This window comes from Anoplolepis gracilipes, chromosome 8, assembly GCF_047496725.1.
Source record: "Anoplolepis gracilipes chromosome 8, ASM4749672v1, whole genome shotgun sequence".
NCBI classification, from domain to species: domain Eukaryota; kingdom Metazoa; phylum Arthropoda; class Insecta; order Hymenoptera; family Formicidae; genus Anoplolepis; species Anoplolepis gracilipes.
The window spans coordinates 380728-408680 of NC_132977.1; the positions used below are offsets into that span (position 1 = coordinate 380728).

The following is a 27953-nucleotide window of genomic DNA, read 5'->3' on the forward strand; positions in this document are numbered from 1 at the left end:
GTATCAGAGAACGAGAGAGTACTACAAAGTATAAAACATTGCAATGAGGTACAAATCTTCTATTCTACGAGTTTATTATAGTAGCGAGCAAAGGAATCTTTAAGAAAAATAAAGAACGAGAATCATCTTATTACCCCATAAATTCTTGTCTCGGCAAATGCGAACATGCTTGAATATACTAGTATCTTGAATAGTCTGTGAATACTCTTATTCAGAATGCAAGTTGCAATATTCATACTGTTTGCGAGTGTTTCTCGTATTATCACGGTCGAGGTCTTCCAAGTACACGTTTCGTCGATTCATACAAGTGTAAACGCGGTGGTAAAAAAAAAAACAAAAAAAAAAAAAAAAAAACCAGCCACACTGCAAATTAATTCAAACGCAATAGAATTTGCTTGCCGACCTCCTTCTAACGCATAGCGATTGCGAGATGTATATCACCTAACTATTAGATTCTCGTTCCGTCGATAGTTCCGGCAGTTTCGATGCAAATAGTCCTGTCCCAATTACTTAAAGCGCGCCTTCGCCCGACTTGGAAATTACGTGCACGCGCGCGCGATTTTGACAAAATTGCACATATCGACGTAAGATTATATCTGAACGATTATATTACATATGTATGCGCGACAAAGTTTTTATATATTATTTTTCTAATAAAATCCATGTCTTAATACAACTTTGACAGGCTCTGAAAATAACGTCAGATTTATTTTCGAGAACCTACTGGAGAATAACGTCGGATTTATTTTCAAGAATCTGCTAGAAATATCTATTTTTATACGTCACTTTTTTTATCTTACACAATCTTGCGAAATTAGAATTCTATGCAAAATGCTATATTTATCTAAATTCTGTCCAACTGTAACTAGAATAATCCGCTTACTCCTATATAGGGTAAGCTCGGGTAAGATGGCCATAGTTTATTAAAATACAAAAAACATACTTTTGTTTTTGTTATTTTTTAATAATAGTGCTTGACATATTATCTTCACTGAAGCTTAAATTACGTAATATTATCGAAATTAAAAGGAAAATATTTAATAGACATTTTATATTATCAAAGTAGTGCGACATAATCATTGGCCATCTTACCCAACTTAAGGAAAAGATGGCCATAATATTTATAAAAAAATGAAAAACTTTGCAAGTAGTGAAAAGTAAAAATATGATGTAAGATTCACAATATCGTTATTTCGAACAATGTATGCACATAAACTACTGTAAATGTCAATTATCTTTGATAACGATTAAAAAAGTGCACTGTATAGCGATTATTGGAAAAATTACAGCCTTTGGCCATCATACCCTAGTTTACCCTATATGACGGAAGAACGAAAGAAAGACAGACAGTAAAATGAATATCCGTCCGGTAACTTTGAAAGAAAAGTCTGATTTTATCTTTGCTTTTTTTTTTAGATGCCAAAGCTGAAGAAAATTCAATGTACACAGCTTATATGCACCGACATATCATACCTGTTTGAATTCCTTGCGAAAGTTATCGTTGAGCCAGGCGTAGAGGAATGGATTGTAGCAAGTGCTGCTCATGGCAAGGCAGTGCGACACAAAGAAACAGAGTTTGTAGTAGGACCAGGTGTTGGCGTGCGAATAGAAGTCATCGACGACGTTGACAATGTTGAGTGGCAGCCAGGACAGGCCGAATATCGCGACCATGGCGATCAACATCCGGTTGGTACGGCGTTTCCTCTCGCGATCCGCCTCCTCGCGCTTGCTCGTCTTGCTGCCGGGTTTAGCGCGTGCCCGATCATTCAGCTTGATCGACACGCAGACGTAGCAGAAGGCGATGACGAAGAACGGCACGACATACTGCACTGTCGAGGTGAGCGAGCTGAAGATCTTGCGAAACGGCTCGCTGGGCCAGTGTTCCTCGCAATAGGTATAAGGTTCCTCCAGCTGCATGTACAGCCCGTACGGTAAGGTCGCTCCCAGCGCGATTATCCAAATACTCACGATGATGGTCAGGCATACCTTGATCTTCATGCGCGGATGAAATGGATAGATGATAACCAGGAACCGGTCGACAGCTATGCTGGTTAATGTAAGCGTACTGATGTACACACTGACTGCCTGGGCGTAGGGCACCAGGTGGCAAAGGGTCTTACCGAAAACCCAACGGCCCAGGAAGGTGTAGAGTGGGGTGAAGGGCACTGCCAGCACGCACAGCAGCACATCGCTGAGCGCGAGATTGGCGATAAAAAGATTGGTGACTGTGTGCATCTGACGGTTTCGTCCGACAACATAGACTACTAGGACGTTGCCAAAAATACCCAGCACGAAGATGATGATGTAGAAGGCGCAGATCACCGTTTGCACCATCACGTTCGACGTGGTAACGTCTTCCGGGTAGCTGTAGTTACGCGCTGATGAATTTTGCAGCGCAAATATTACCGACGACGACGCCGGCGTTATTTGCGTCATTTCCGTGTTGTTAATCATCGCGCATCCTGAAGTAGAGTACCGATCGTAACTAATCCGTCTTTTTCACTTCTTCTTTAGCCCCTTCTTCCTCGTTGTTATTCCAATCATGCGTTAGATCAATAGCACTGACGTGAATGGACTAATTTCCCAGAAAGAGGGAAAGTCCCGTTCTTCGGTAATGCAATTCGGTGAACCAAGAGTTAATCGGAAGAGTACGCCCTGACAAAGTCGAGTGAATTGTTCACGATCGGCGTCATCGATCTTGGAGATGCAAATTAATTTTCTCACGAAGGTCGTTCATTTACGTCGATGTCGCTGGATCCCGCGCGATAAGGTTCTGATAGATAAGCGAGTTATAGCCTGAGAGATAAGCAGATTAGCTTGAAATTCGTGCTGCGGTATCCCTCGACTAAATGACTTCGCATCGATTATGCTCACGACACGTATGCAATCGCGTTGCAGCTACCTATCGCCCGACGTTCGCTCAAATAATCCTTTAAGTGCATTCGATTTTGTTAACAATTTAAAAACAGGTCGATGAAAAACATTCCGTTTTCGTTGTCAATCACAATTTTTACATCAGGCATTTAGTTCCCTTTTTCGTGACATTGAATCTTCAAGAAATCCATTTTTTTACACTTTTCTCATTTAATCGAGATTATTAATGATCTTATTGCACTTTGCACGATAAGATCTTAATCAAATTTTTATGGAAATGGGAAACGTCGTAAATTATCGACGAAAGATTCTTATTAGAGGTAATATGAATGTCTTCTCCTTGTCCATTAATTTACAGGGTGGCAGTGAGTAAATGTTGAAGATGTTTATATGAACGAGCAATGATATTATTATCGAAGAAATTTACATCAAAGGGCTCGTTTCCATGCTCACTTTTACTCCTGAATTACACAATCAATTTACACTGTTCTTCGGCAACGATATATTTTAGAAACATTCGCTTGTCTCGTCGATAGAGTCATTTGTGTCTATCAAGAATTTAATTAAATTCTTTTCTATTTCTACGCTATAAATATAATATATATATATATATATATATACTTGTTGATATTATTAACAGTCTCGATTTCATCGGGTCCTTTGATGTTCATCTGAAAAGAAACGGTGACGACAGTTAGGAAATTAACATGTCGCGACAAAACTTTTGATTTTCAAGGGAACGACGGTCATTCCTCTTGTTGAAACAGAACACGAGGGAGCAATTAAGAGCGCCAATTATGACTCGTTTGGCGAATACTCGTGGGCGAAACTGTCGGCAAACTTTGGCGGTGTCGTCGTCGAGCTGTCAAACAAACACTCGCAAAGTTTCAAAACGATTTCGAAACGGACGCACAATAGCCCACGGTCGCGTTTCATGGATCAAAGACGAAAATAAGACGGACGAGCTATTTTAAAAAGCTCCACGGAAACGAATGTTGTTCAAGGTCATCTTTTTATTTCAAGTCCGAATGGCGTTCTCATGTCTTTCTTTCTTTTTTTTTTTTTTTTTTTTAACGTCGAGTAATAATTTTACCCGAGAAGTGACGCGACAATTTGCCGGACTGTTTCTAACTTGCGGTCGACTTGCGCGACTTTACGTGAGCGTAAATTTATTTACGCGAGGCCGGAAGGTTGTAAATTACACAGGGCGAAAATAGTTTTCCACTCGTGGCACACATTACGCGCGATGCGTAATCGGAGATTAATGAAAGCGCGTTGCGAGCTACGTATATAGTTTGTTGATGGAGCGATGTATTACGACGATCGCGAATATTAATGAATTTGTTGTGGCTACAGAGTATCGGGAAACAATTATGGCAACTTCCCGGAATAACCACGAAGCGTTTGTTAAAATGTCCACTTTGAATATGAATTATCGGGTGATTGATTTAACATAATGAATTGATTATAAATTATGTCGAATTTTATTATTAGAGTGTATATATATATTTTTTTTTTCAGACGATTGTTACGAAAGTATGAGGACGAAAGATGACATAATGTTTTTTAAAGAACAGAATTAAGTACCTATGTACGCAAGGTCCCTTCAATTTTTTCAAAAACAACCGATACAAGTATAATTTTGCATTTCTACACATGTAAACATCTTTATCCTTTTTAGCAAACAAATAATTCTACCTAATTTGTCAGTCAGCATTAACACTTTTTGTTGCACCATAAATTTCTTAATCAATTTAATAATGATTAAATATCAAAATATAGGAATCATATTTTGTCGTAATATACACTTTTATTTTTTAATCATTTATCAATAATCTTAAATAACGATCAAATATAAATATCTTTACAATACAATATTCTTTTGTAAGTACTATATAAGAAAAAGGATCTTCAAAAGGAAATTAAATTTAAAGCTATCTCTTTACCTTTTCTTCTCATATGTATTAAACTTTTAAACATTTAAACGTTCTGTTGTTCGTGAAATTCACAAGAGGATTAATCAACCAGCATAAAAAAAGGAATAAATAAAGCTGTATATCCTGATGAACTGTAAAAAGTGATCACGCTTGCATATACACTCACACACACACGTACAAATATATATATATATATATATATATATATATATATATATATATACACACACACGCACACACGCACACATATATATATATATATATTTGTGTATATATACATATATATATATATATATATATATAATGTATGTGTGTGTGTGTGTGTATATATGCGAAATCGATTTCGGCCACCTGTTGAAGAGTCCGGACAAACGGTGGCAATTTCTTCCGTCGTGCCGATGAGGCTAGCTGGATCTCATTTACCACCAAGTTTCGTGTGGGAACAAATCTTTTGGAATATAGTGACGTTGCGATGCTTCGCGCGCACGATTATGCGAGATATTAGGCCGGTGTAACTACTGGAGCTCGCGCATCCTCGAGGGATTCGCGAAACGAAAAACTGACACGCACACGAAAAAAAAAAATAATGAACGGAAAAATATATATATAGTCACATGTACATATCACACGTATGATACACGCACAAAAACAAATTCTCTATGTACAATTGTCTGTCTCTTATAATTTATCACGTTTACAATTTTATTTGCAACGACTACATGTATATATATATATATTATAATATATCCGCGGCTCTTTTTACGATTTTTATTTTATTTTATTGACTCTTTTTTATATTATTATGTTGGCTCTTTTTATAGTGACATATAAACACATATATATAGGACGTCTATTATGCGTGTAGAGAGACGTGCATATATACGTGTTTCTGCATATACGTATTCTGCGTATACACTTGCATAAGTATACGATGACACTCGTCTAGTCAGATTAATCGAAAATGCAGTTTCTCTCGCAATCACACGCTGTCTTTTTTAATCTTAACTTTATTACTAATTTATTTGATTATTTTTTAAAATATTTTTTTTTTATCTTAACTTTACTACTAATTTATTCGTTTATTTTTTTTCGCATTTTCAAAATATCGCCATGGTACATGTGTTTGTCACGCTCGATCTATTTCGCGGGATGTTCGATATATCGCCGAGTCTCGCGATTTTTGGAAGGATGCCGTGACCACGATCGCCAGACGGCAATGCTCTCATCTCGAATACGTGATGACGCGCGACAATCATTTCGGAGCGACGCCGGTTTACGCGTTGCTTCCCTATCGGCGACTGAGAACTGAGAGGCGTGAAAATCGGAAGCGCACCGGCTTCGCCCCGACGCGGTTTTTCCGCGCAGGCGTACGCGTGATTCACGTGTGTGCATGATTGCGATGCTTTTACACAAAGATATTTTATAATGACATCTGATAATATCGAGGTCGCTGGTATATTGATGCTTGACTTTAAATATTGACCAAGTTAAATTTTGTAAAGTACTAAAGTACATACATCGGTATATCCTCATTTCTTTCTTCAATTGAAAGGTGTTTAAGAGATACGTGTATGTATAAATACCCTATACGTATAAATTAATTAATATTTTGTTAAATAGATTTTATATTTAATTTGATACTTGTTTTTTTTTTTAAATTTCTTTTTTTATATATAAGCTATTTTAATCTTTTTATTTAAAAATTTTATAGATTTTGTCTTTCTTTCTAAATTATTTACCCAAAAATAAACTTTTCCCATGAAATGTATTTTTTTCTATTTTATTGAAGCTAAATTTAATATTCCAATCTTGACAAAAAAATTTTTTGTATATATTTTTGTATATAATGCTTGACTTTAAACACTGGCCAAGTTAAATTTTGTGAAATTCTAAAGCACATATATCCTCATTTCTTTCTTCAATTGAAAGGTGCTTAAGAGATATGCGTATGTATAAATACCGTATATGAATAAATTAAGTAATATTTTGTTAAATAATAGATTGTTTATTTAATTTGATACTTGTATTTTTTTTACTTCTTTTTTATATATAAGCTATTTTAATCTTTTTATTCAAAAATGTTATAGATAAAATCTATAAAATTTTTATCTTTCTTATAAATTATTTACTCAAAAATCAAATTTTCCTATGAATGTATCTTTTTCTATTTTATTGAAACTAAATTTAATATTCCAATTTTTACAAAAAATTTTTTGTATATGTTATTAAAAATAATTCTCAGAACTATGCGGGTATCTAGGCATTTCAGCTTTATATATATCGAATGAATAACAACGAAGAGTAAATATAACGACAGCTATTAAAATTATTGACAGCTTTGATAGCTACCATTATATTTACTTTATATTGCTGTGTGATATATGTGGCTAATAGTAAAGTTACTGCCTTACATTTTATATTTTATATGCTTGTTTGATGAAATCAGAGTGTTTTCATAAAAAGGTCATTTGTGTACAATCTAAAATAATAATAATTTGATAGATATCAAATAATGCAGGAATTTTAGTAAGATAATAATATTTCTAACACACACACATATCTCTGAATTATAGAAAAGTATTGTAATGTTGTAAAATTTTTGGAAATTAAATTTGCAGAATTTGACAAGAAAATATGACATAGACGAGTCATTTGATTATGAAAACATTTTTTTCAAATCTTATAAAAGTCACAACAATAATATTGAATATTTGTTTCGTTAATATATAAAATTTAAGTAAGATGTAAATTTAAAAAACGCAAAAGTAACGTTTAAATAATAGTAGTTGTAATAGCAGTTAAGCCAGCAGGGAAAAATGATTTTTACGTATTATAAGAATTTTTTCAAAAGAAGAGACCCATCTACCATATTATTTATCTATCGTTACTACTATTATATAAAAACTGTTGCATAAGATTATATATGTATATAATAGACTACTATATATAATATGAAAATATCACTTTTTCACCGTAATTGAGATGATGACAAAAAACGGTACAAAAGTAAAAATTCTACATAAGCTCTGCAACTCCATTAACAGTTAATGGACTATTAATTAGATATTCCCTTCCTCATGAGTTTTACAGTACTTATGACATAAAAACTTAAAATGCATCTTATTTTTTGCGTGCTCTCTTTCCAGTCATTATATACCTAAATTTATGCGTTAATTTTAATAAGCTGCCATCCGAAAGAAGCAAGAAATAACAATTTTCATCCAACTATTGCGTAAAACTACTATATATATATATAAGTATATTTCGCAATTTCTCTTTGCTTGAAGCACGTGGCATCGAGAGTTATGTCAAGGCAACGGTCAAAAATACTTGAAATTCTCGCGAAACCAGGAATATTCTCTAGAATCTAATAAAGATAAAATGAATATATCCTTCATGAAGTTCCGTTCGGTTTCAGGGAAAAGGGCGAATCCGTTTGCATCTTATTGCAGAAAAATTCTTTGACTCGATTATGTTCTTCCTGAATATATAGTGTGCGCGGATTCCTGGCGTGCGGTATGCAAAAAATTTCACATTTGTTCTGGACGATAGAAGTACGAGTTTTGCATGACCGCGCTTCTATTCGAAAGACGAAGGAATGTTGGTCGAAATGTTGCGAGTAAAAGAAATTGTACGCCCAAAAGTCTTTCGTTTCGTTGCTATGTAATCGCATCGGTAATCGGAAATCCGTAACATTATTACGATTTACCTAATCAATGTAATATCAGGTGAGCGTGACGCTCCGCTTTAGTCAAAGGCTCGCGAATCACCCGATAGAGCGCAGCACGTGACGGATTGATAAGACATGTACTTTACACTTGCTTTTATTCTATTAATTGCTTGGAATTGCGTACTATAAGAGTCAATGATTAATCAAAGATAAAATATATTTTTATAGACACAGAAAATGTGAATGCATATCTTATCTCTCTTATATATACAAAACAAATAATATATATATTAATATTTTTTACAATACAATAAAAACAATTCTGAAAATGTTTGCAAACAAAAATAATTATGCGAGCATAAAGTATTTAAAAGATTTTAATATAATAATTATTGATTGAGATATATATTCTGATTATGATTATTCTTATATATATATATATATATATATAAAATTTTATATACTGTAAATAACAATTATGTTGCCTAATATATTTTTAATTTATATACCATAAAGAATTTATACAGAAAAAAATAATTATTCACAAATTTTGTAAAGATGAAGACATGGATTTTTTTTTAAATTTCTTCTAAATGACCACATATATTTAAAATGTATGAAATTGTTGGAAATTTGTGTTCTATATTATATACGAGAAGAAATTAAATAAAAATTAAATAGGTTTCGTGACGAAATAAGGGATTTAAGTGTTTTCATAAAAGCACTATTATAAAATACAGTAATTTATTAATAATTAGTCCTTTATCGTCAGCGTACTCATCATGATAAATTAAAACTTGCAGATATTTCGTCTTCCTCGCTATACACTCTACACATTTTGTCACATTTTGTCTCGCAGCTTATAATATACAGGTCTCGGTTTTATCTTCTATTTTGTTTATATATATATATATATATATATATATATATATATATATGTATATATATAATTATATTTATTTATAACAGCATGCGGCAATTTGATAAATCCGCAAAATCCTAGTTGCACATACACACGTGGCCACTCGCTCGTGCTTTCGTTCTTTCTCTCTTTCTTTCTCCTTGTTCTTTCTATATATCATATTTTTATATATATATATGCGCCTATACACACATATACGCGCGCCTCTCTTTGTCATAATGTCATATCATTTTTATTTTTTACTTTTTACAATCGTACACAGCACATACCGGATGGTGCGAGGGAAAGAGATTGCAGTCGATTCAGAGAATCGCAAAGAGCGGCGGATTATCGACGATTACCGCGTGTTTTTCTTTCCTTTTTTTTTCTTTTTTTTCTTTTCTTCAATCGACAAGAGAAGAAAAACAATCCAATAGAATCGACATACGCTTGATTCGCGAAACATGTAGCTAAATTGCAATCGTATATTAAACTACTTAGAGAACATCGCGAAAGAAAGCAATAGAGACGATACATGATTAATTATAAATTAATATTACGCTTCTCGTCTACACCGTTAACTCGCAAAGTATATGTGTACTACGCGTCGTGATATCTTTGTTGATTGGTCGTAGGAAAGGCCAATGTACGGATCTCGGAACGTGCGAAGACCCTGCCGACACGATGTCTTTGATTTACGGCATAATTTTCGGATACACTATTTACATTGTACAATTATAATCGCGCGTGGGTCACCGCCGACGAACGTTCCGATATCCGTGCGTTTCCCGTCAACTTGGAACTCCTAAAACGGCACGACGTCAACGGCACACACTTATCGCTTATACGAGGAATATAGAAACGAAACCGCCTCGAATCCGAGAAGGATCACAGATTTATCTTCTGCGCGCGAGAGAGAAACTGTCTCACTCCTTACAAGATGAGAGATGCTTCGCGTGTGGTCAATAAATAATAATGATATTATCATTATTATCATATTATATATAATAATAATGATATTCTGAATCAGGTATATGTTAGTTTTCCTAGCACATTAATTTCCCTATCAAAAATCGATACGAAGGCACGAAACGACTGGGAAAATGTAATTATGACTGCGGTTTTTCGTGCGGTTTTTTCGTATCACCCGGTGCGCTTCGATATTGCGGGCATCACGCGCATTGGCTTAACAATAATTTTAACTTATTTTACACTTTGATTATATATATGTATATATCTATATAACTTAAGAGCGACGAAAGCAATGTGAACAAATCTGTAATCTGCGCGTTACAATATAATCTGACATTAAGTTACGTATAATTATTCGCGAAAATAAATAACAATCGATTTTTCATCCATACACTGTAATTATTTAATTAACGCTTTGCTCTGCCGCGCAATTTAATGCTAAACGTAACTCCGACCGTCTACGATGCCAATTTCCATATCACTAAAGTATTAGACGGCCGAAAATTTAGCGTTAGATTTAAGCAGAAATTATAATATATTTTGTACGCAACGCACACACGTGCGTGTATACATGCATATACATATACAAATATATATATATATAAACTGTATATGTATATGTATGTATGTATGTATGTGTGTGTATAAGTATGTATGCATGTAAAGTGCGTTCAAGCAAACGCTATTAGCGTACTCTGTTCTTATTCAATTTTCTGTAAATAACAAAGATAGAATATTTTTAGCGCTAATAATTTTCCCCGAACGCACCTTATGACATAAGGTCTATGTATGTATGGATGTGTACGTGTGTATATATATATATATATATATATATATATATATATATACATGCGGAAAAATCCAAAAGTAATTCTCCATTATCGTCAGTTTAGGATAACTATGTATATGTATACTTTCAACATTAGTGATTAAAAAACAATGTGTACAGCGCCGAATACAGCCGTTATGCACTCGAAGAAGTTTGTCAAGGAGTAAGTAAGTGACGAGACCTTAAGATGCATTGCTCCGAAGGACTTCTATTAGACATTAAAGTATCTGGAAACATCCTGCTCTTCTCAACTAGAGGCTTAACATCTCTCTGTATCGTTACTCTAAATCAAATTATCTTCTTTATGCGACGCGTGAAGATAAATTCGAGAAATATATCTAGAAATTACGCTCGAATCTATTCTACAATGTATACACATAGCATTTAAAAAGGATGAGAGAAGCGAGAGAGGAACATAATGTCGTTTTGCCTTGATAAAAGTTATGTGTGGAGAAACTTGAGTGATAAGATTTTAAGAAGTATAATGCGAAGTATTATTATCGTGTAAAACGTGACTAACATGATCCTGCTAAAATTATGCGACGGACGTTCATAGTAAAGTACAAAAAAAGCAAGTGTCACAAGAGTGTTGTGTTCATTTGTACTATATAGACATTAGAGATACACAGCAAAAGTCCCTGTGATGTATGAAGTTTCTGTGATGTATTATTTCCTTTTTTTTTTTTTTTTATAAGAGATATTAGAGCTTACAAAATCGGCGACAAGAATCTACCACGTAGGCAAAGCACGTCGAGTACTTTTGGTAGTTTGTCTATTCGAACCATTCTTCGTAGCATAAATTTAGAATTTTTTTTTCTTTTTTAGGAACTCATAATAATAGCTAAGGTAGATTAGAGTCATTATAAAATCTGAAATAAAATTGCATGGTGCAATGCAGTGAACAGAAACTTGTGTATCGTAGATGAAAAATAAGAGCAAATTTTGCGTTTTTTAGATGACTCTAAACTATACGCGCAAACATATTAATGTTAGAACTTTAAAACTATCTTATAACGACTAAATGGACAGTGTCTCTCTGATCAATTTTTTCATAGTATTGCCCATCGTGGTGGTCGACGGACTAGAGGTCGTGAAGGACATTTTGAAGAGGTACGGCTGTATGTCTGGATACGACGTGTCGAAGATCAAATCCAGTTCGGCCTGACTCGGCACTTTTGGAACGTAATCATGTCGGTTCATGACCTCGGTGATGTAAAGGATTTTCTCAGTCAGCAGGTCGCCCACCTTTTCTCGGCATATCTGCCGCTCGTGTTCAGTGGCCAATTTAATGAGTTCGAGACGCACGGTCCATACCTCCCACGGTATGCATTCTGGTTGAAACGGCCATCGGCTCTTTTTCCTCTGGAAGAATTCTAGAGATATCTGACCCGAGCCCGGACTGTCGGTGGAACGCAGAGCCTCCGAGAAGCCCGATATCTCGCGTTTCAACGTCTGATCGAGGTACACTGACGAACAGCATACATAAGTGAGATCAATGAAGTCACAATCCACATCCTGGTATCCCACAGTGCCCACCGAGTAGCTGCCTTCTTGTTTGTACTTGAATTTGCCGAGACTCCGATGAAAGAGCACTGTATGAAATATACTCGCCACTGCCTCGTCCACCTGGCGTCCCTCCATACTCAATTCGAAGAGCTGTGTTCTGGCATTCATGACGATACCTGTGTATGTACAACAAATAGTAGAAATTAATAGATAAGAAAGACAATAAAAAAAAAAAAAAAAAAAAAAGAATTTTCTCTACAAGAATATATAATCATTGAAAAAACATATAGAAATAAATTACACTAAATTAAAATGCTCCGTCATCCTCAAATGTATTATATATAAACACCTACAAGATATACCGTGTAAAAATACCAAACAGATTAATAGATTTAAGTGATAGATGGTAAACTGCCAAGAAACACAATGACAAAATTCAACAGAATTACAATTCACGAGAGCAAATGGGGGGGGGGGGGGGGCGCACACAAAGATATAGAATGACTCATGTATGTCAGTACTGTATCACAATGACAAGTCGCGGTAAATATAAACAATAATAAAATGTAAGTGCACAACTAATTATTATGAGCCGTCAACTTGTAAAATTGTAATTTAACAAGCGCAACAATCTTTATCACTCGCTGACATGCAATCATACTATATTCGTGGAAGGAAGAAGATCAAGTAACTATAAGCTAACCTCGAACATGCGAAAATCATGCAGACACGACGTGTTAACACATGGGCATCGTTCGCAGTGTTGTGACTGAAAGATAAACGAAACCGGGAAGGCAGATGTCGTCAATTCTTCTAGTCAATTGTGCATTCGCACTTTTTACGTAACGTAAAATATCGAGGCATATCAGGTCTCAGGTCAGCCAATGAGGAAAGTCAGAGTATTTAGGGAAAAATAAAGAAGCAAAGTGAAGCGAAGCGGGCGAGCAAAGGCGTACTTGTCACGCTAATTAGGCGTAAACTAACTTCGCCACTTTCTCCTTCGGTATCGACGCTTCCACTTTCGATCACTCCTCCTCGCCGTCCTCGCCGTCCTCGTGTCGAGCGATGGCGGACGCAGTTAGGTTAGTTTCTCGCGCTCGATTCGTGCCCGCTAACTTGGTGACTTGTGCCGTCGCAGGCCTCGCTACCCTCTTCCATCGAGTCAATCTTTCCGTTTTTTCCTCGGTTCACTGCTACTACTACTACCGCTACCACCGCCGCCACCACTGTCACTGTCGCCGTCGCCGTCGCCGTCCTCGTCGCCGTCGCCGTCGTCGTCGTCGTCGTCGTCGTCGTCGTTGTCGTTGTCACGTCCTCGTCACGTCGTCGTCACGCCGTCCGCTTCTCTCGAGAAGATGCCCCGTTACTCCGAGTCGCTCATTCGTCGAGCATCTCCCATCGTCTCGACCCGACACCCGACCAGTCCCGACGACGGGGGAACCAGTCGTCGTGCACGCGCTCGTCCACCGTCCACTCTCTCAGCAGCAGCGGCAGCAGCCAGTGACCCGCTCCACAACACGGGTTTGTGGGTAAACAACAGCTGTGCTCGTGGCACACGCCATCTTGACGCTGTGTTTGCGATTCGCGCTTTGATACCTGGCCCCGTGAGGGCTCCACGTTCTTCGTCCCGGGTGCCGGAACGTATGTTTTCCGTATATACACACACGCGCGACCCGCGACGACGTCGAGAACCAAATTCGGCAACGAGCGAAGGGGAAAAATCTTCTCGGCAGGCTCTCCCTGCTCCCTGGGTGAGACGATCGAGTCTTTCTACCAACCCGAATGCTCTAGTGCTACATTATGAAAAACCCGCGTCGTACAACGCGTATTACAACGGCACAGGAATGATCGATCAACGTTCCTCTTCACAGAGAGGCAAACACTACTACTGGCACTGGCTACTGGGTTCCGGGTTCCGGGTTCCGGGTTCCGGTCCGCTGTCCCTGTTCGCCGTGTTCCGAGCATATATTGTACTAACCTGATTCACCGAGCATATATTATACATACTGCCTGATTCCTGATCCACGCTGCGCCGTGCGTGAAATTGGCGCGAGACGCATCACGGAAATATCGGCGCAGCACGTGCGCAGTACCATCGCCCAAGTGACACTTCAAAAGGCGCGAAATCACTTCTGCCGAATCGGAGTCGGAGGTCGGGGTCGGAGGAACTTCCACCCAATTCTATATACTTTTCTGTCGAAATCATACGTGACGTCTGACGTCTGCCTCTTTATCGCGGGTCTTTCAATTTGTTTGATTTTATCTCTTTAATCACGGAAACTGCGCTATACGTATCTATGAGGAGCAATTTTTATCTATTTATTTTCACCTTGATTTTTTATCGATAATCTATATATCTACAATTTATTCTTACAAAAGAGATACATAAATATACCTTTAAATATACAAAGAGAAATATATTTATATTACTCTTTTCTTCTTGTCTTTAACATATGGTGACCAAAAATAGTGCGATGAAAATTTGGACAAGGTCGGAAAACGCGAGAGAGAGAGGGAGAGAGAGAGAGAGGGGGGGGGGCGGCGGACATTATCTCTCTCGTTTATAAATTTTCCAAGTGTATATTGACGTAGCACGAAGACGTTAAACGATACGTTTAGTACCGGTCGATTTTTGTCGTCGTGTGGGATATATTATTTTAGTATCAGGTTTACACAAAAGGCCCTTTACGCTGTTTATTTAACTTGGACTTCTTTATCCTTCTTACCTTACCGCGCACTTCCTCCCCGCTGTTCCGGATGTCATTCGGCGCTTCTCCAGCGAGAGATGTCAATCGACCGACGAGGTCATATATATGCATATATAATATACGGTACATGTAGATTCATATAATATATGTATCATATATGTATAGAAATATTAAAACTTAATTATGAAAATATTCTAATTAAAATGTTAAAAAAATATGTCTTTTTTATTAATTACTCTATTTTAATAACGAGTCTAATCTCTCTACGTGCTTAACTTTTTCATTGAATAATATATATATATATATATATATATATATATATATATATATATATATATTAACAATTTATAAGAATACATATTGCATTAAATATAAGAAGATTATGAAGAAAATTATTGAAAATCTTAAAAATATTTTATTTTGGACTAGTTGATATGCTTTGGTATCAATTACGATTACAATATTACATCATATTGCAATAATTGATTGTGTGAGACAAGGAAATAATTTCTCCGCGAATATATATCTCTTACGAAATGTTTGATAAATTAAGCATTTTAAATCTCTCCTTACATTTTTGTTATATTTTTTCTATGAGACAAAAATAACGAAGCAAAGATAACATTTTATTTATTCTGCTCTGAATGTATTTCTGAATTAAAGCTGTACGTATGTATGTATGTACAAAAAAAAAAGTATGCATTTCATTGATGCACAAAAGATGCATAAATCGGGATATAAATGTGCCACTGACAGATAAATGATTTCCTTGTCGCACAAATGAGCGTATAATCGTTATCAATTGCATTAAAAATAAATCAATAAATATTAGAAGAATAAGGCACTCTGGAATAAATAGGGCGTGAAAACGACTACCGTCGTAGTTGTAATAATTGGTTGGTGGTCGTTCCTCGTAGATATCGCTTGTTGTAGTTAAGCTTTGATCGGATTATCAGAATTTTTTTGTTAGAAATAAGAGAGCTGTTGCTCTCCCCCCTGAAGATTATGGCGCGTCGACACGCTCTGATGCCCCGAATGATGGAAGTTTTGGATATCATGAGTGGCTTGTTGTCCTCGATACTGATTACAGCTCGACGCCGTCGAGGAGGACACGTTGCAACTGTTGTTCATAAGTGCGGTAGCGTTGCTATTTTGAATAGCGAATGGCCACGACTGCAATATTAAGATTTTTTATTATTTAAATGAAATTTAAATCGCGCGATCAAAAGTATTTGACACTTTAAACACGTTAGATTGCAATGCGTATTATAATTATTTTTCCTCGAATATTATTAAAATTTGATACATTTATCAAATATTAATTTTTTTTAGTCAATTTTATACATATTATGGCTATCGATACGACTAAGAGATTGCGTATAAATAAAAAATCTGCTTATACAAGTTATGTGCTTTGCTTCAAAAATTAATGTCAATTTGAATTTGCGTGGAGAAACATTTTCAGAAATAAAATATTCTTTGATCTCCACGCGGAGAGAGAAAGAGAGAGAGAGATAGGAGGCAACTATTTCGCAGCGGAAAACGGCACACTTCTTCAAACAACGGAACTAACTTAGAATTAATGGTGGTAAAGGGTGGGTAGATGGTTTTTGGAGTGATTCGATCCACCTGGACAGACATAAACAGAGTGGATGACTGCGAAGACGACGCCCGCTTCGCGACTCCGAATGGAGCCACCTGGACTCGATGTTATTTTACAGAATATTATCAAGTCGAAAGTGTGATTGTAAAAGCGAGAAATAGTTTGGATATAACTCTCTCGAGAATTCCCAGTAAAATCAGTTCAATTTCACAATTCTTGAAATATCTTGTACAATTATATCTATATTAAGAAATACTAATAATCATACCTATTGAAATTTTTTATAGACAAATTATATAAAAGATGACACTCGAGACAATTGAGCAAATTATGTTACGTTCTTTTCCGTTTAATGTATATTTCTATAAATCGAATAATTCTGATTATTAAATTAATTACTAATTACTAATTAAATATTTTCTTCGGTTTCTATTTTTACTAAAACATCAATTCGAGATCAATATTACTTCTCAAAATTACTTAGAATTAATTAAAATTTAACAGATTCTTTGTCATCAATCAATTTATCAATAACTCTAAGAAAGGAAAGAAAGATTATTCGAATCTTAAGTAGCTGTAATAAAAATAAAAATTATATATGCAGATACTCACCAAAGCAAGCGACAAGGACTTGGTGGTTTCGGAATGAACGGCTTCGCCGTCGTCTCGGAGCACAGCTCGTAGATGAGCTATGTACGTTGAGGCTAGTCTCAAAGTATCAAGTTTGCTAAGTTTCGTATCGACAGGTACCCAAGGCAATGACGTCTTCAGCCTTCCAAAGGCTTTGCTTAAGACTCGCATCCGAGCACGTTCTCGAGCATTGGCAGCATTTCGCGGCGCGCGACTGTCTATGTCATCTTTCATGTATTTCTCTTCGGAAGGATATTCTTCCAATGATGATGTCGAAGCACGCCGTTTTCGAGGCATTCTGTTATATTATAGCCATTATTAATTAATTATTCAAAGTGGCAATCACGCGACGTGTCTTCCGCAACTTGTGAGATAGTTATCGGGAAAAGGTGAACGAGGCAATCGATTTAATCAGGATGTAGCTCTTTTTAATATGTCGCAATTTTATTTTATTTCTTTGAAAAGTGAAATCTATTGTGCACATTCCTTTGTACGACTAAAAAGTGTAATACAATAGATAAGGTTGTATTAAAGTTTTCATATGTTAATATCGAAAATTTGGTAGATCACTGGTAAAAGACGCGAACACGATCAAATATTATAATCAAACTATTATAATATGATTATCTATCTTATGAAGCATAATTAATTGTCTACGGATAAATAAGAATTGTAAAATCAGTCAGTTGTCGAAGCGATTAATTCACAAGGAAGCGTAATAATGCAAATCGAGAGTTTTCAAAATTTGCTTGTCAGATAAATTAAAGCACAAATTTTAATTGCGAATAGTCTTTCTCTTTTTACACAGCGAAAAGTTTTTTAGATAAATTTCTAGGCTAAAAGTTAATTTTTTTTTTTTCATTTTTTAAATTCTCTTGTGTACTTTATATACCGCAGAATCGGAATATGCTTTAGACTCTTAAATTGCAAATTAAAAATTTGCATTTAAAATGCTATATTAAGAAAAAAAGTAGCGATTAAAAAATGTTATCTTTCCATCAGGTTGGAATAAAAATGTGCGTTCTTAAAAATAATAATAATCTTGATTACTATTTAAATCACTGTTTAAATCGAGATTTCATTTTCTTGATATACACATTCACAACGAAATTCACTTACAATAGCACAAGAGTTGTAAAAGAACACGAGTGACAAGTTCTGAGATGACAAACTGCTGTAACTTGCTATTTGATTTTTTATAATTTGATAAATTATCTTTAATCAATTATGTCAAATTGGAAAGGATCGAAGAAAGCTATATTATTTATAAAATAATACATATAAGAGAGCTCTTGTTTAAATGGCTACGCACTTAAATCATCGATCACGATTGTCACTTGTGTTCAGATAGCGCAATTAATTATGCAACTTGCTCGATACCTGCTACGTGACCGATGAGTCTTTTTTTTACGCGACCACGAGTATATCTGTCAGCAGAACAGAATGTCGCGATAGTTTGCGTCTTCGGCGTGAAACTAATTGTTAGTCAAAGCTCTCGAAGTAAAAGCCGAAGGGTGGACTGTAAAAGAGGAGCAACATGAATCGAGAAAGAGAAAGAGACAGACGGAAGATGTTATTTGGAGGGGCGCGATATTTGGAACGTCCCGAAAACCAGGCGGAGCTTTCGAACTTACCAACTCCTTATTGTTAGTCTCATTCGTCTCATCTCGTTTTCCAAGATGTTGCTCGATCCAATCGCGTGGCATTCGTGCAGCCACCTGGTACATCCTCTTCCTGATTTCTTTCCTTTTCTCTCTCGATGGAAGCGCGGAGAAGAGACTAAGACCTCGCAGTAAAACGACTATATTACTTCTAAATTAAGATATGCATATACATATTTAATATATACAATATTTGTACGTTAAAATAGTGCAAGGAATAAGTTTATTTAACAATATGCGTAACATTGAATTAATATAATATTTAATAATAGTTTCAAGTTATTCACAAGTCACTGACTTGTGTGCTTTTTTTTTTCTCCTCTCTTCTCCTCTCTTCTCGTTCATTCAGACTTTTCCTTCGAAAAGAAGGGTCTGATCTATAATCCATTGAAAATCCCCGTCAACCGGCAGTCATTCATTTTGTTGAAATTAGGATTCGAAATGGAGATCCTGTAATACGAGGTTTGCGGTGACCCTACTGATCCTACTTAATATCCTGAAGAAGGCGCTAAATTATTGCTCGACAATTTCGTGAAAGATGTCTGGCAATCCGACACTCCCCGACCTTTTTCTGAAACTGTTAATGTGTATTTTATGATATCATTTAAATGTTAAAGCGCTTCTAGCAAATGACAACAGTATGTTCATAATGTAAATCAAGCAAAATTATCCTAGACAAATTTTAATATCGATACTTTCTTCTTACGAAATGTCAAGGATCATATTTTGTTATTAGTATTATATTCTATTTATTATTATTTCGTTTTATCATTGCAAATAACATTAGTAAATCAATAGCTACAATTGCTTTTAAAATAAAATTAAGATTTATTCGAAAACGATGCGAGAATAAATAAGTTAAATTAGATACATCGGAATAGTCAGAATAAACATAATGTTTGTTATCATCATTTTTCACACGTTTAAATATCTATTAGATGACATCAGTATATTATGCAATGATCAATATAATGTCAATTATATCAATGGATGACAATTATCATATGTATATACTTTAAAACTATGTTACATCTTTATAATATGTATGATTTAATAAATCTCTTTGCAAGAAAAATTATTTTATAAATTGTATTATTATTTGTAAAGACTATAGCTGGATAAGCATACAAAAAATGCCCCGAAATTTTCGAATAATACTTGGCCTGTCATTTCCTCATTGTAAAAAAAAAAAATTTCTGTAAAATTTCAGCTCCTTGTCTTTATTATTTCCTGAGTTATCGAGAAAAATGTTATTTTTAGTTTTTATTTTTCTTTTCCATAAATATTTGAGATGATCCCATATCGATTTTTTTCCGAACGTTTATCAACAAAAAAAATATTTTTTCATTAATCTCGAACAAAAACTCAATTAAAAAAAAAATGAAATTAAGAAATGGCTTTTTTACATGTAACATGTACCTTGCGAGGTTCAATCACTAAACTTTTATAGAATACTCTTTTTATATGTCTCAAATTTTTTCAATTTTTCCGAGTTGGTGCAACATGATAAAAAAAATAAAAAATCTTTTTTTTATTATTTTTTGGTTACAGAACGGTTAAGAAATTATTTATTTTCTTGTAATAATTATAGTAGTAATTATAATTGTTATAGTTATAATTATACTGCAGGATATGTGAAAATTGTTTTTGCATAAAAAATATTTCTATTCTGCAGTGTAATTATAATTATTACAATTATTATTATTACTCTTATCATTACTATTATAATTATATAGAGAAGAGATCACAAGAAAAATAAATAATTTTCCGTCCTATTATCAAAAAATAATAATAAAATAAAGATTTTTATTTTTTATTGATAAATGTTCAGTAAAAAATCGATATGGAATCATTTGAAATATTTACAGAAAAGAAAAATAAAAAGTGAAAATGACGTTTTACTCGATAACTCAAGAAATAATAGAGTTAGGGAGCTGAATTTTGAGGAAAAGTTTTTTTACAGTGAGGACATGACAGGCTAAATATTATTTGAAAATAACTCGTCGAAGGCACTTTTAGTCTTTTTCATAAGTGTTATACCACTCTTACATATTCCTTCTTCACAATTAATAAAAATAAATTAACATATCTCTTACTCTTCTTTCTTTGTAGAGAAAAAATTTCTAATGGCGGAGAATCTAGCAAGAAATCCTCCTATTACGTTGGGATAAAAAACTCTTGGAGTAAAATATAATATCTAAAGCTGATTATTGATACAAAAGTGCAAAATTTAATTTACATTATCGCATCAGTGACGTCTGACGTCAATCGCGCTAGTTTAATATAGTTGCTCAATTCGACGTAAGATGCCGCCACGTGTACCGTTGCGTACCGTCGTGAGTCGCGATCGCGATTCGCGATGCGTGCCAGACGCAGACGCATTTGTGAATCAAGCGCAGCGAAGTCGAGTCGAAGTCGAGCGGGCCGTCGTCGAGTATCGCGGCTTCTTTTTCCCCAAGGTATTTCATCATTTTTTCAGCCAGTCGGTGTTCCCTCGTCGGTCACCCGCGGGGTTGATTCAGGCCCTCGTCGACGACGATTCATGAAAGCGGTGACGAACGCTACGTCCGCCACCGCGTCTCGATGTAACGACATTTCCGGAAGGCGAATCGACGTCCGTTCGCGGAATTTTTGGCACCGACGAGTCATTCAAAAAACCGTGAGTCACGAAATCGTATTAAATTATCGCGCTTAATTTCGCTGCGGATTGAATTGATTCCACTTAATTGGAGAGGTTAAGTAAGTCGAGATGTTGAAAATACGTGCAAGAAAATACGATGATTTATTGTAATAGAATTTTTAATTACTTTTTTTCTCAAATAGTATCTTTTGTCCTGGATATTGTTTGAATATCTTGCTCTGTAAAATAATATTAATGTTAATACTAATAATCTATTTTTAATCAATGAGAGAAAACTTGTGTTTTCAAGAGTTCTTTGTTTAAATTTTAATTGTTACTTAAATAGTTTATGATTGGAATTTTAGAATTATTATATAATGAAAGAAAGCAAATAAATTAAAGATTAATTTTATATGTTTACTACGAATAATATATATTTCAATTATTTTAATAATTAGTATTATTGTATATTAACACTGGTTATATATTATATATGACATATTTTATATAATTTATAAAATATCTTTATGATTATGTACAAAATATCATTTGTACTAATTGTAAAAAAAAGTATACAACAGTGGTGACATAAGAAAGTTTGTAAGAAATGCAATTTATAAAGTAATTTTTTTCAAAAACAAAAATATATTATATATTAAATTATGATAAATATATGACATTTATATATATAATATACACATATGTGTAATAACATTCATATATATTTTTATATATTTTTTTAGATATTTGAACATGTCGGAAGAACATCAGCTACCTTCCGATTCAGATGAAGATGATGAAGATTATGTTCCTGATGGTGTTGATAGTGATGTAGTATCAGAAGTCGAATCTGAAGGTGATGTTGAAAGTAGCCCAGAGGATGAAAATGACGAGAATAAAAGAGAAACTGGACTAAAAAAGGGTAAAAAGAGGTCTAAGAGTCGAAAGGGTATAAAGCGCAGGAAAATTATAGAAAACAAATCAAAAGTATCTGAAGAAGAAAGTAAAGAAGCGGAAGAATGTCCAGAGACAAAAGAACTTACTGAAGAAGAAGAAAAGAAGAGAGCTGATTCTCTTTGGGCTGACTTTATGAAAGATACAGGTAAAAACTGTACAAAATCTTAATAAAACATATAATATCACATATTATAATTGCATAATATTTAATTAGCTTAAACTTTATTAATGAATAGTACAAAATACTTTAATATTTTAGAGAAGTTTTATATCTTAAAGAACGAAATACAAAATGATAAAAGCTAAATTTCTTTATTCACTATATCTCTGTGAAAATTATTATCCTACTTTGAAGATGTATTTAAAACTCTTGCGATAAAGATACATTTGGATTTAATGTCACAAATTACAAAATAGAATCGATAAAAATATATAATTCTATTTAAAAAAACATTAATTATCTATAAAAATTCAAAAGTGTAATTTTAAAATATATTTATATTATTTTGTAGCTGTTGTATCAAAACCAAAGCCACAAAATTCAATCAATAGATCGAATGAGAGATCACCACCAATACAAAAGCCAAAAATTCAGGAAAAGGTTAAGATAACTAAAGTGTTCGAGTTTGCCGGTGAAGAAGTGAAGGTTGAGAAGGAAGTATCAGTTGATTCTGCAGAGGCCAGATTATCGCTTTCCGCGGCCGAAAATTCCACAAAATCATCAGAACCCGCATCTGCGGCGAGCAAAGGGCGAGGGAAAGGCGGTATTAGACGCGGCGGATTAAGCGGCATTTCTTCTGTCCTGGGACAGATCGGAAAGAAGAGCAAAATTAGTACATTAGAAAAGTCCAAATTAGATTGGGACAACTTTAAGAAGCAGGAAAACATAGAGGAAGAAATCAATACTCATAACAGGGGCAAGGACGGATATTTAGAGCGGCAAGATTTTTTGCAGAGAGCGGATTTACGACAGTTTGAAATTGAAAAACAACTACGAAATTCTAGTAGGCGCAGTACACGGTGAATTCGCATTTTTTTATATATGTCTCTATATGTCTTTTTCGACATGGGATCCTAAGATGATGTAATGTCGCGGTATAAAATATTTCCTCGCCGATTTGCCAAACTCGAGCGCTTGCTACACACATTTAGCCTAATTCATTCATTCGAGTTTTACTCTATGTTTCGAATAATAATACGCAAAGAGAGCAGCGTCCGATTTGACGATAAACTGACTACACTACCGATTGGCGGTCTCTCCGAGAAGTGACCGATCATTCCAGTTTTGAGACTAATTCCTCACGCGTACGTAATATAATAGCTTAATTTACTCTCAGCGAGCCTTTGCCTCGGCCTGATGACCACACAAAACTTCGCATCGAAGCAGTATGTTTGAAGCTTTTAAAGCTTCTTGGAAAGATTATGTAGAATCATGTAGAACGTGTCAGGTAGAATATTTTTTTATTTTGTTTCAATGGAACACACGCGCGATATGTTTGCATATGTAGTGTGAATATATACAATATTCTGATAATAACAATTAGTTGGAAATTACGAATGAATATAAAGAAATATGTGTGTTTTAGAGAATTATAACATAACGACACATACATAATGACACTGATTCATGACCACTGTCTCTTGGCAATGTATGGAATACAGTACTGTATTTATAAATGGACCTCGTAGTAAGTAATGTAGATTATTACGTTGAAGCGCGCAGTAACAGCGAATTTTGTATATCAATGTTATCTTAAATTCTCATATAGATAAAATGGTATACATCGTTACTTTCATACAATATACTAGACAGCAATATCGATATGTAACACGTACATAAACATACTCAATAACCCAAATAATAATTCTCTATTCAACTCAGGTTAAAACTTCCTTGATGTACCGAATTTGAAATATATTTTAGCATAATTCCACGCAGGACTACTTTACATTTGTGAATTCTTTAACATTATTGAATAAATTATTGATAAGAAATGGCATTTGTCACCTGTTTCAGTATATCAGTTTTTTGCAGCATGTCCAAGCAGGTACTATAAAACCCAAAAATAATGTACATATTTTACATCTGTACACAATATTATAACTCATGCTTTTCTCTTTAATCTGAATATTTTATTCAGATATTTTGTATGCACATATAACACATCATAGATTTGACAACAAATTTGAAAAATTAATATTAAAAATACTGTAATTGTCAATTGATTGCAGAGCTTGTCTCATATTGGATTACAGATAAATTAAATATATAATAAATATATTACTTAAGATCAGATAGTTTTTAAAAATTAATTGGAATATTAATTTTCAAATTTAAAAAGCCTAATTGTGCGTGCACTAAATCTGTTAATTCCTTTGCGAATAGTGTTTAATCCTTTGATAATTACGTTGCGTTCTGTACTGCAAATTTCGATAACCAAAAAAGGAAAAAAATGGTTAAAAAGCGTATTTTAAGAAATATAAATATGTATAAAGTATGCTAACTTTGTTTTTTCTTGCAATAATTCATCCGGAAGTTTAAACCGACATTCCCTCTCATTAGTCGATGGATTTACAGTATGTTTGCCCGTTCGAATGTCATTTCTTAATATGTTTTTAGGAGTCGAATGATTTGTCCTCTTTTTTCGTCTTGTCTGAAAAAAGTGATGATTTACAGCAACATGACAAAAAAATCATGTTTTAAATATTTTTATATACTTAATTTATATCTCTTTTATACTTGATTAATTATTATACATGTACTGCTCTTATATTAATTATGCGCACATATTTTCTAATTAGTATAGATTTTCTTTATAAAATGGAATTTATTTTTAATTTCTTTTAAGTTTTTTTTAAAAAGAAAATTTATATATTTACAAAAAAATAAATTATTAAATGCTTCCAAAATTTTGTGCCGGTTAAAGTATATATAATTAAAAACTATCGATTTGAAATGCAATTAAACAATACAATTTTTATATTATTATAATCATCATAGATTAACTTTAACGCAGCAACATTCGTGATCGCTCGAAGGAATCTGATGAGACGACGTGCATTTACAAGCTCTTAGCTCATCCGAACTACGACCTCGTATACAGACACAAAGCGTCATGAAACAGTCATGCCTCAGTCGATTACTTTCTCTCTTCGAAGCCTTTTTATGTCGGCGACGCAATTTTTTCCTTCTTCTCCTCTTGCTCCTCTCCGTAGACACGTTCTGTGAATTCGCGTGTCCATGAAAACTTCCACTTTCAGAGTTGCGACGTTCTGTGTGAAAAATTCACATGAGACATTCGTGAACGAGTCCACTAAAGTATCAAATATTTAGTTAAATATTTAAAGATTCTTCTTAACACTTTTTTTGTGACAGGTACATATTTGCTCCACATAATTCTGAGAATTGCCAGAAATACGTTCGAAAGCGTTCAGTTCCGTATTCCTCATACTACACAGATAAATTAGATAAAAAATATACTAGAGTTATTATACTTTAATATGTATCAAATGTTTATGTTATTTAACATGGATATATTTTTAATTTCTTTAATTTCACTTTTCTATGCAGATAAATATTAACGATATAATTGCCAAACTTAAAATAATTAATTATTTTGCAAGTTTTTTTTTTTTTTTCCAAAAATATTTATTATGACAACTCATATATTTTATTTTAAATTTTTTTTCTTTAAGTCTACATATTCTTAATATCTCCGAAGACATTAATACTGTTTATAATGTGTAAGGTAATAGACATCCTAAATATTGATATATGTATATATATGAGGTAATAAAATATATCGTGAGAAAGAGTATTGCTATTTCTTTAGTTTAGAAAATCTGAGTCACAGTGAGTTGGCATGGAAGAAAGAATTCTTAACAAACGGTGAAAAAACAAGATCATTTTCAAATTTATTTTGCGTGAGATATAATATTTTCTGATATTATAACGAATGATATACATATAGCAGAAATTTATTATTTTATATCTCACCGTAACTTTTGTCGTAAATGTGTCAAAATCGAACTTCCAGAAGTCGATTGCGAGACACGACATTTCTTACTGAAAGAAATATATTATAATGTAGCAAACTTGTAAAACAACACAAAAACCGTTTATTAATAATAAACATATTTTTTATATGTTTCACTAGTTATTAGTTATTATCTTTGTTCAACAACCTTTTTGATTTGACAATATTGATATTTTAATTAGCAATTCGTTCAATTTTAATATATTACATTGATATGTTAAAAATATATACATATTGACAAATTACTTTAAAACGTATTAATTTTAAGAAACTGATTCATATATATTTTGCGAATGTATGTGCCAACATTGATATTTTTCAAATATCTGTAATGTGTGGAATTTAATTACAAGCTAAATACTTTAGAATTAATTCTGTTTATAAACAATTTTCACTTTAAATTTATTTTTTTAGAAAATATTCCAATAATAATGAATTATTTAATACTTTTTGCAGTCCTTCGATTTATAAAACAATGTTTTTGAATGTTTTAAATCATCTTTCGAATGCTCTGGTTTTGATTTTGTACATTTCTTCTTTTTATTTTGTGGTATAGAATTTCGGTGCGATGTTGAAGGCAATCTCGGATCTTTCTCTTTGTTCTCATATTTATGAGTGCTATCAACATAAAAAACAATATTTAGCATGTATACACATAGCGCGAAGTTAAACTGTGTATATCCCATAGCCTTATCATAAAATGCAGCATTTTATGAAGATTATACTCAACGGCATTTCATAAAGAATCCAATTGCAATCCGATTGTTAGATTTTTACGAAGTGACCAGGATCTTTACAAGATGTGTGTGTGTTTTATTTTTCATAGTTAGGTTTACAAAAGACATATGTACATATGTACATGCAATATAAAATTTAAGAAATTTTCTTACACGCGATGTCGTTTAATTAAAGATATACAATTTTATAGCAAAACTCTGCTTCTTACGTTAATTTTCCTTTATTTACAATACATTTTGGATCACAACATCTTGGCATTTTTTGGATTCACCATTTAATTAAAACTTGCATTTTCTTTAATCAACAATTT

The 27953-nt window shown here is 33.8% G+C and overlaps 5 protein-coding genes and 1 long non-coding RNA gene across 16 annotated transcripts in view; 2 read left to right on the forward strand and 4 right to left on the reverse strand.

The window, feature by feature from the left end:
* LOC140668383 (uncharacterized) overlaps positions 1-1531 on the forward strand; it is a 100664-nt gene extending 99133 nt beyond the window's left edge. Inside the window, exon 4 of the long non-coding RNA XR_012047168.1 lies at positions 1417-1531. This is a non-coding gene — a long non-coding RNA (uncharacterized lncRNA). The remainder of the gene's footprint in view (positions 1-1416) is intronic.
* LOC140668381 (prolactin-releasing peptide receptor) overlaps positions 1-6120 on the reverse strand; it is a 64825-nt gene extending 58705 nt beyond the window's left edge. For 3 of the 5 annotated variants that reach the window (XM_072897350.1, XM_072897351.1, XM_072897349.1), the window contains exons 1-2: positions 5163-6120; positions 1474-3545 (exon numbers count right to left, since the gene is read on the reverse strand). In XM_072897350.1, the coding sequence (XP_072753451.1) occupies positions 1474-2454 (981 nt within the window). In that variant the 5' untranslated portion in view covers positions 2455-3545; positions 5163-6120. The remainder of the gene's footprint in view (positions 1-1473; positions 3546-5162) is intronic. The other 2 variants (XM_072897352.1, XM_072897353.1) reach the window with 2 other exon arrangements.
* Positions 6121-9208: 3088 nt separating this feature from the next.
* On the reverse strand, positions 9209-14737 carry Atg101 (autophagy-related protein 101). Of its 4 annotated transcripts, none has more exons than XM_072897711.1 (2): positions 13646-14737; positions 9209-12865 (listed from the first exon to the last, which is right to left on the reverse strand). In XM_072897711.1, the coding sequence occupies exon 2, from the start codon at positions 12855-12857 to the stop codon at positions 12201-12203; it is 657 nt and encodes a 218-aa protein (XP_072753812.1). In that variant the 5' UTR covers positions 12858-12865; positions 13646-14737; the 3' UTR covers positions 9209-12200. The 4 variants fall into 4 exon arrangements, with proteins under 4 accessions (XP_072753812.1, XP_072753810.1, XP_072753811.1 ...); XM_072897709.1 differs by having other exon boundaries at positions 13393-14733; XM_072897710.1 differs by having other exon boundaries at positions 13674-14732.
* Positions 14738-15824: 1087 nt separating this feature from the next.
* On the reverse strand, positions 15825-19426 carry Hlh54f (basic helix-loop-helix domain-containing transcription factor HLH54F). Of its 3 annotated transcripts, none has more exons than XM_072898029.1 (3): positions 19265-19426; positions 17613-17928; positions 15825-16570 (listed from the first exon to the last, which is right to left on the reverse strand). In XM_072898029.1, exons 2-3 carry the CDS (start codon positions 17925-17927, stop codon positions 16364-16366), a joined length of 522 nt encoding a protein of 173 aa, XP_072754130.1. In that variant the 5' UTR covers position 17928; positions 19265-19426; the 3' UTR covers positions 15825-16363. The 3 variants fall into 3 exon arrangements, with proteins under 3 accessions (XP_072754130.1, XP_072754128.1, XP_072754129.1); XM_072898027.1 differs by lacking the exon at positions 19265-19426 and adding an exon at positions 19011-19096; XM_072898028.1 differs by lacking the exon at positions 19265-19426 and having other exon boundaries at positions 17613-18180.
* A 2213-nt stretch (positions 19427-21639) lies between these two features.
* On the forward strand, positions 21640-25366 carry Yeti (yeti). 2 transcript variants are annotated; one of them, XM_072898058.1, is made up of 3 exons: positions 21640-21950; positions 22655-23013; positions 23381-25366. In XM_072898058.1, the coding sequence occupies exons 2-3, from the start codon at positions 22665-22667 to the stop codon at positions 23890-23892; spliced, it is 861 nt and encodes a 286-aa protein (XP_072754159.1). In that variant the 5' UTR covers positions 21640-21950; positions 22655-22664; the 3' UTR covers positions 23893-25366. The 2 variants fall into 2 exon arrangements, with proteins under 2 accessions (XP_072754159.1, XP_072754160.1); XM_072898059.1 differs by having other exon boundaries at positions 21647-21750.
* On the reverse strand, positions 25190-27720 carry LOC140668761 (uncharacterized). Its single transcript, XM_072898060.1, has 7 exons — positions 27636-27720; positions 27353-27523; positions 26866-26934; positions 26231-26319; positions 25876-26141; positions 25374-25522; positions 25190-25289 (listed from the first exon to the last, which is right to left on the reverse strand). Exons 1-7 carry the CDS (start codon positions 27638-27640, stop codon positions 25190-25192), a joined length of 849 nt encoding a protein of 282 aa, XP_072754161.1. The 5' UTR covers positions 27641-27720.
* Between the last annotated feature and the right edge of the window lie 233 nt (positions 27721-27953).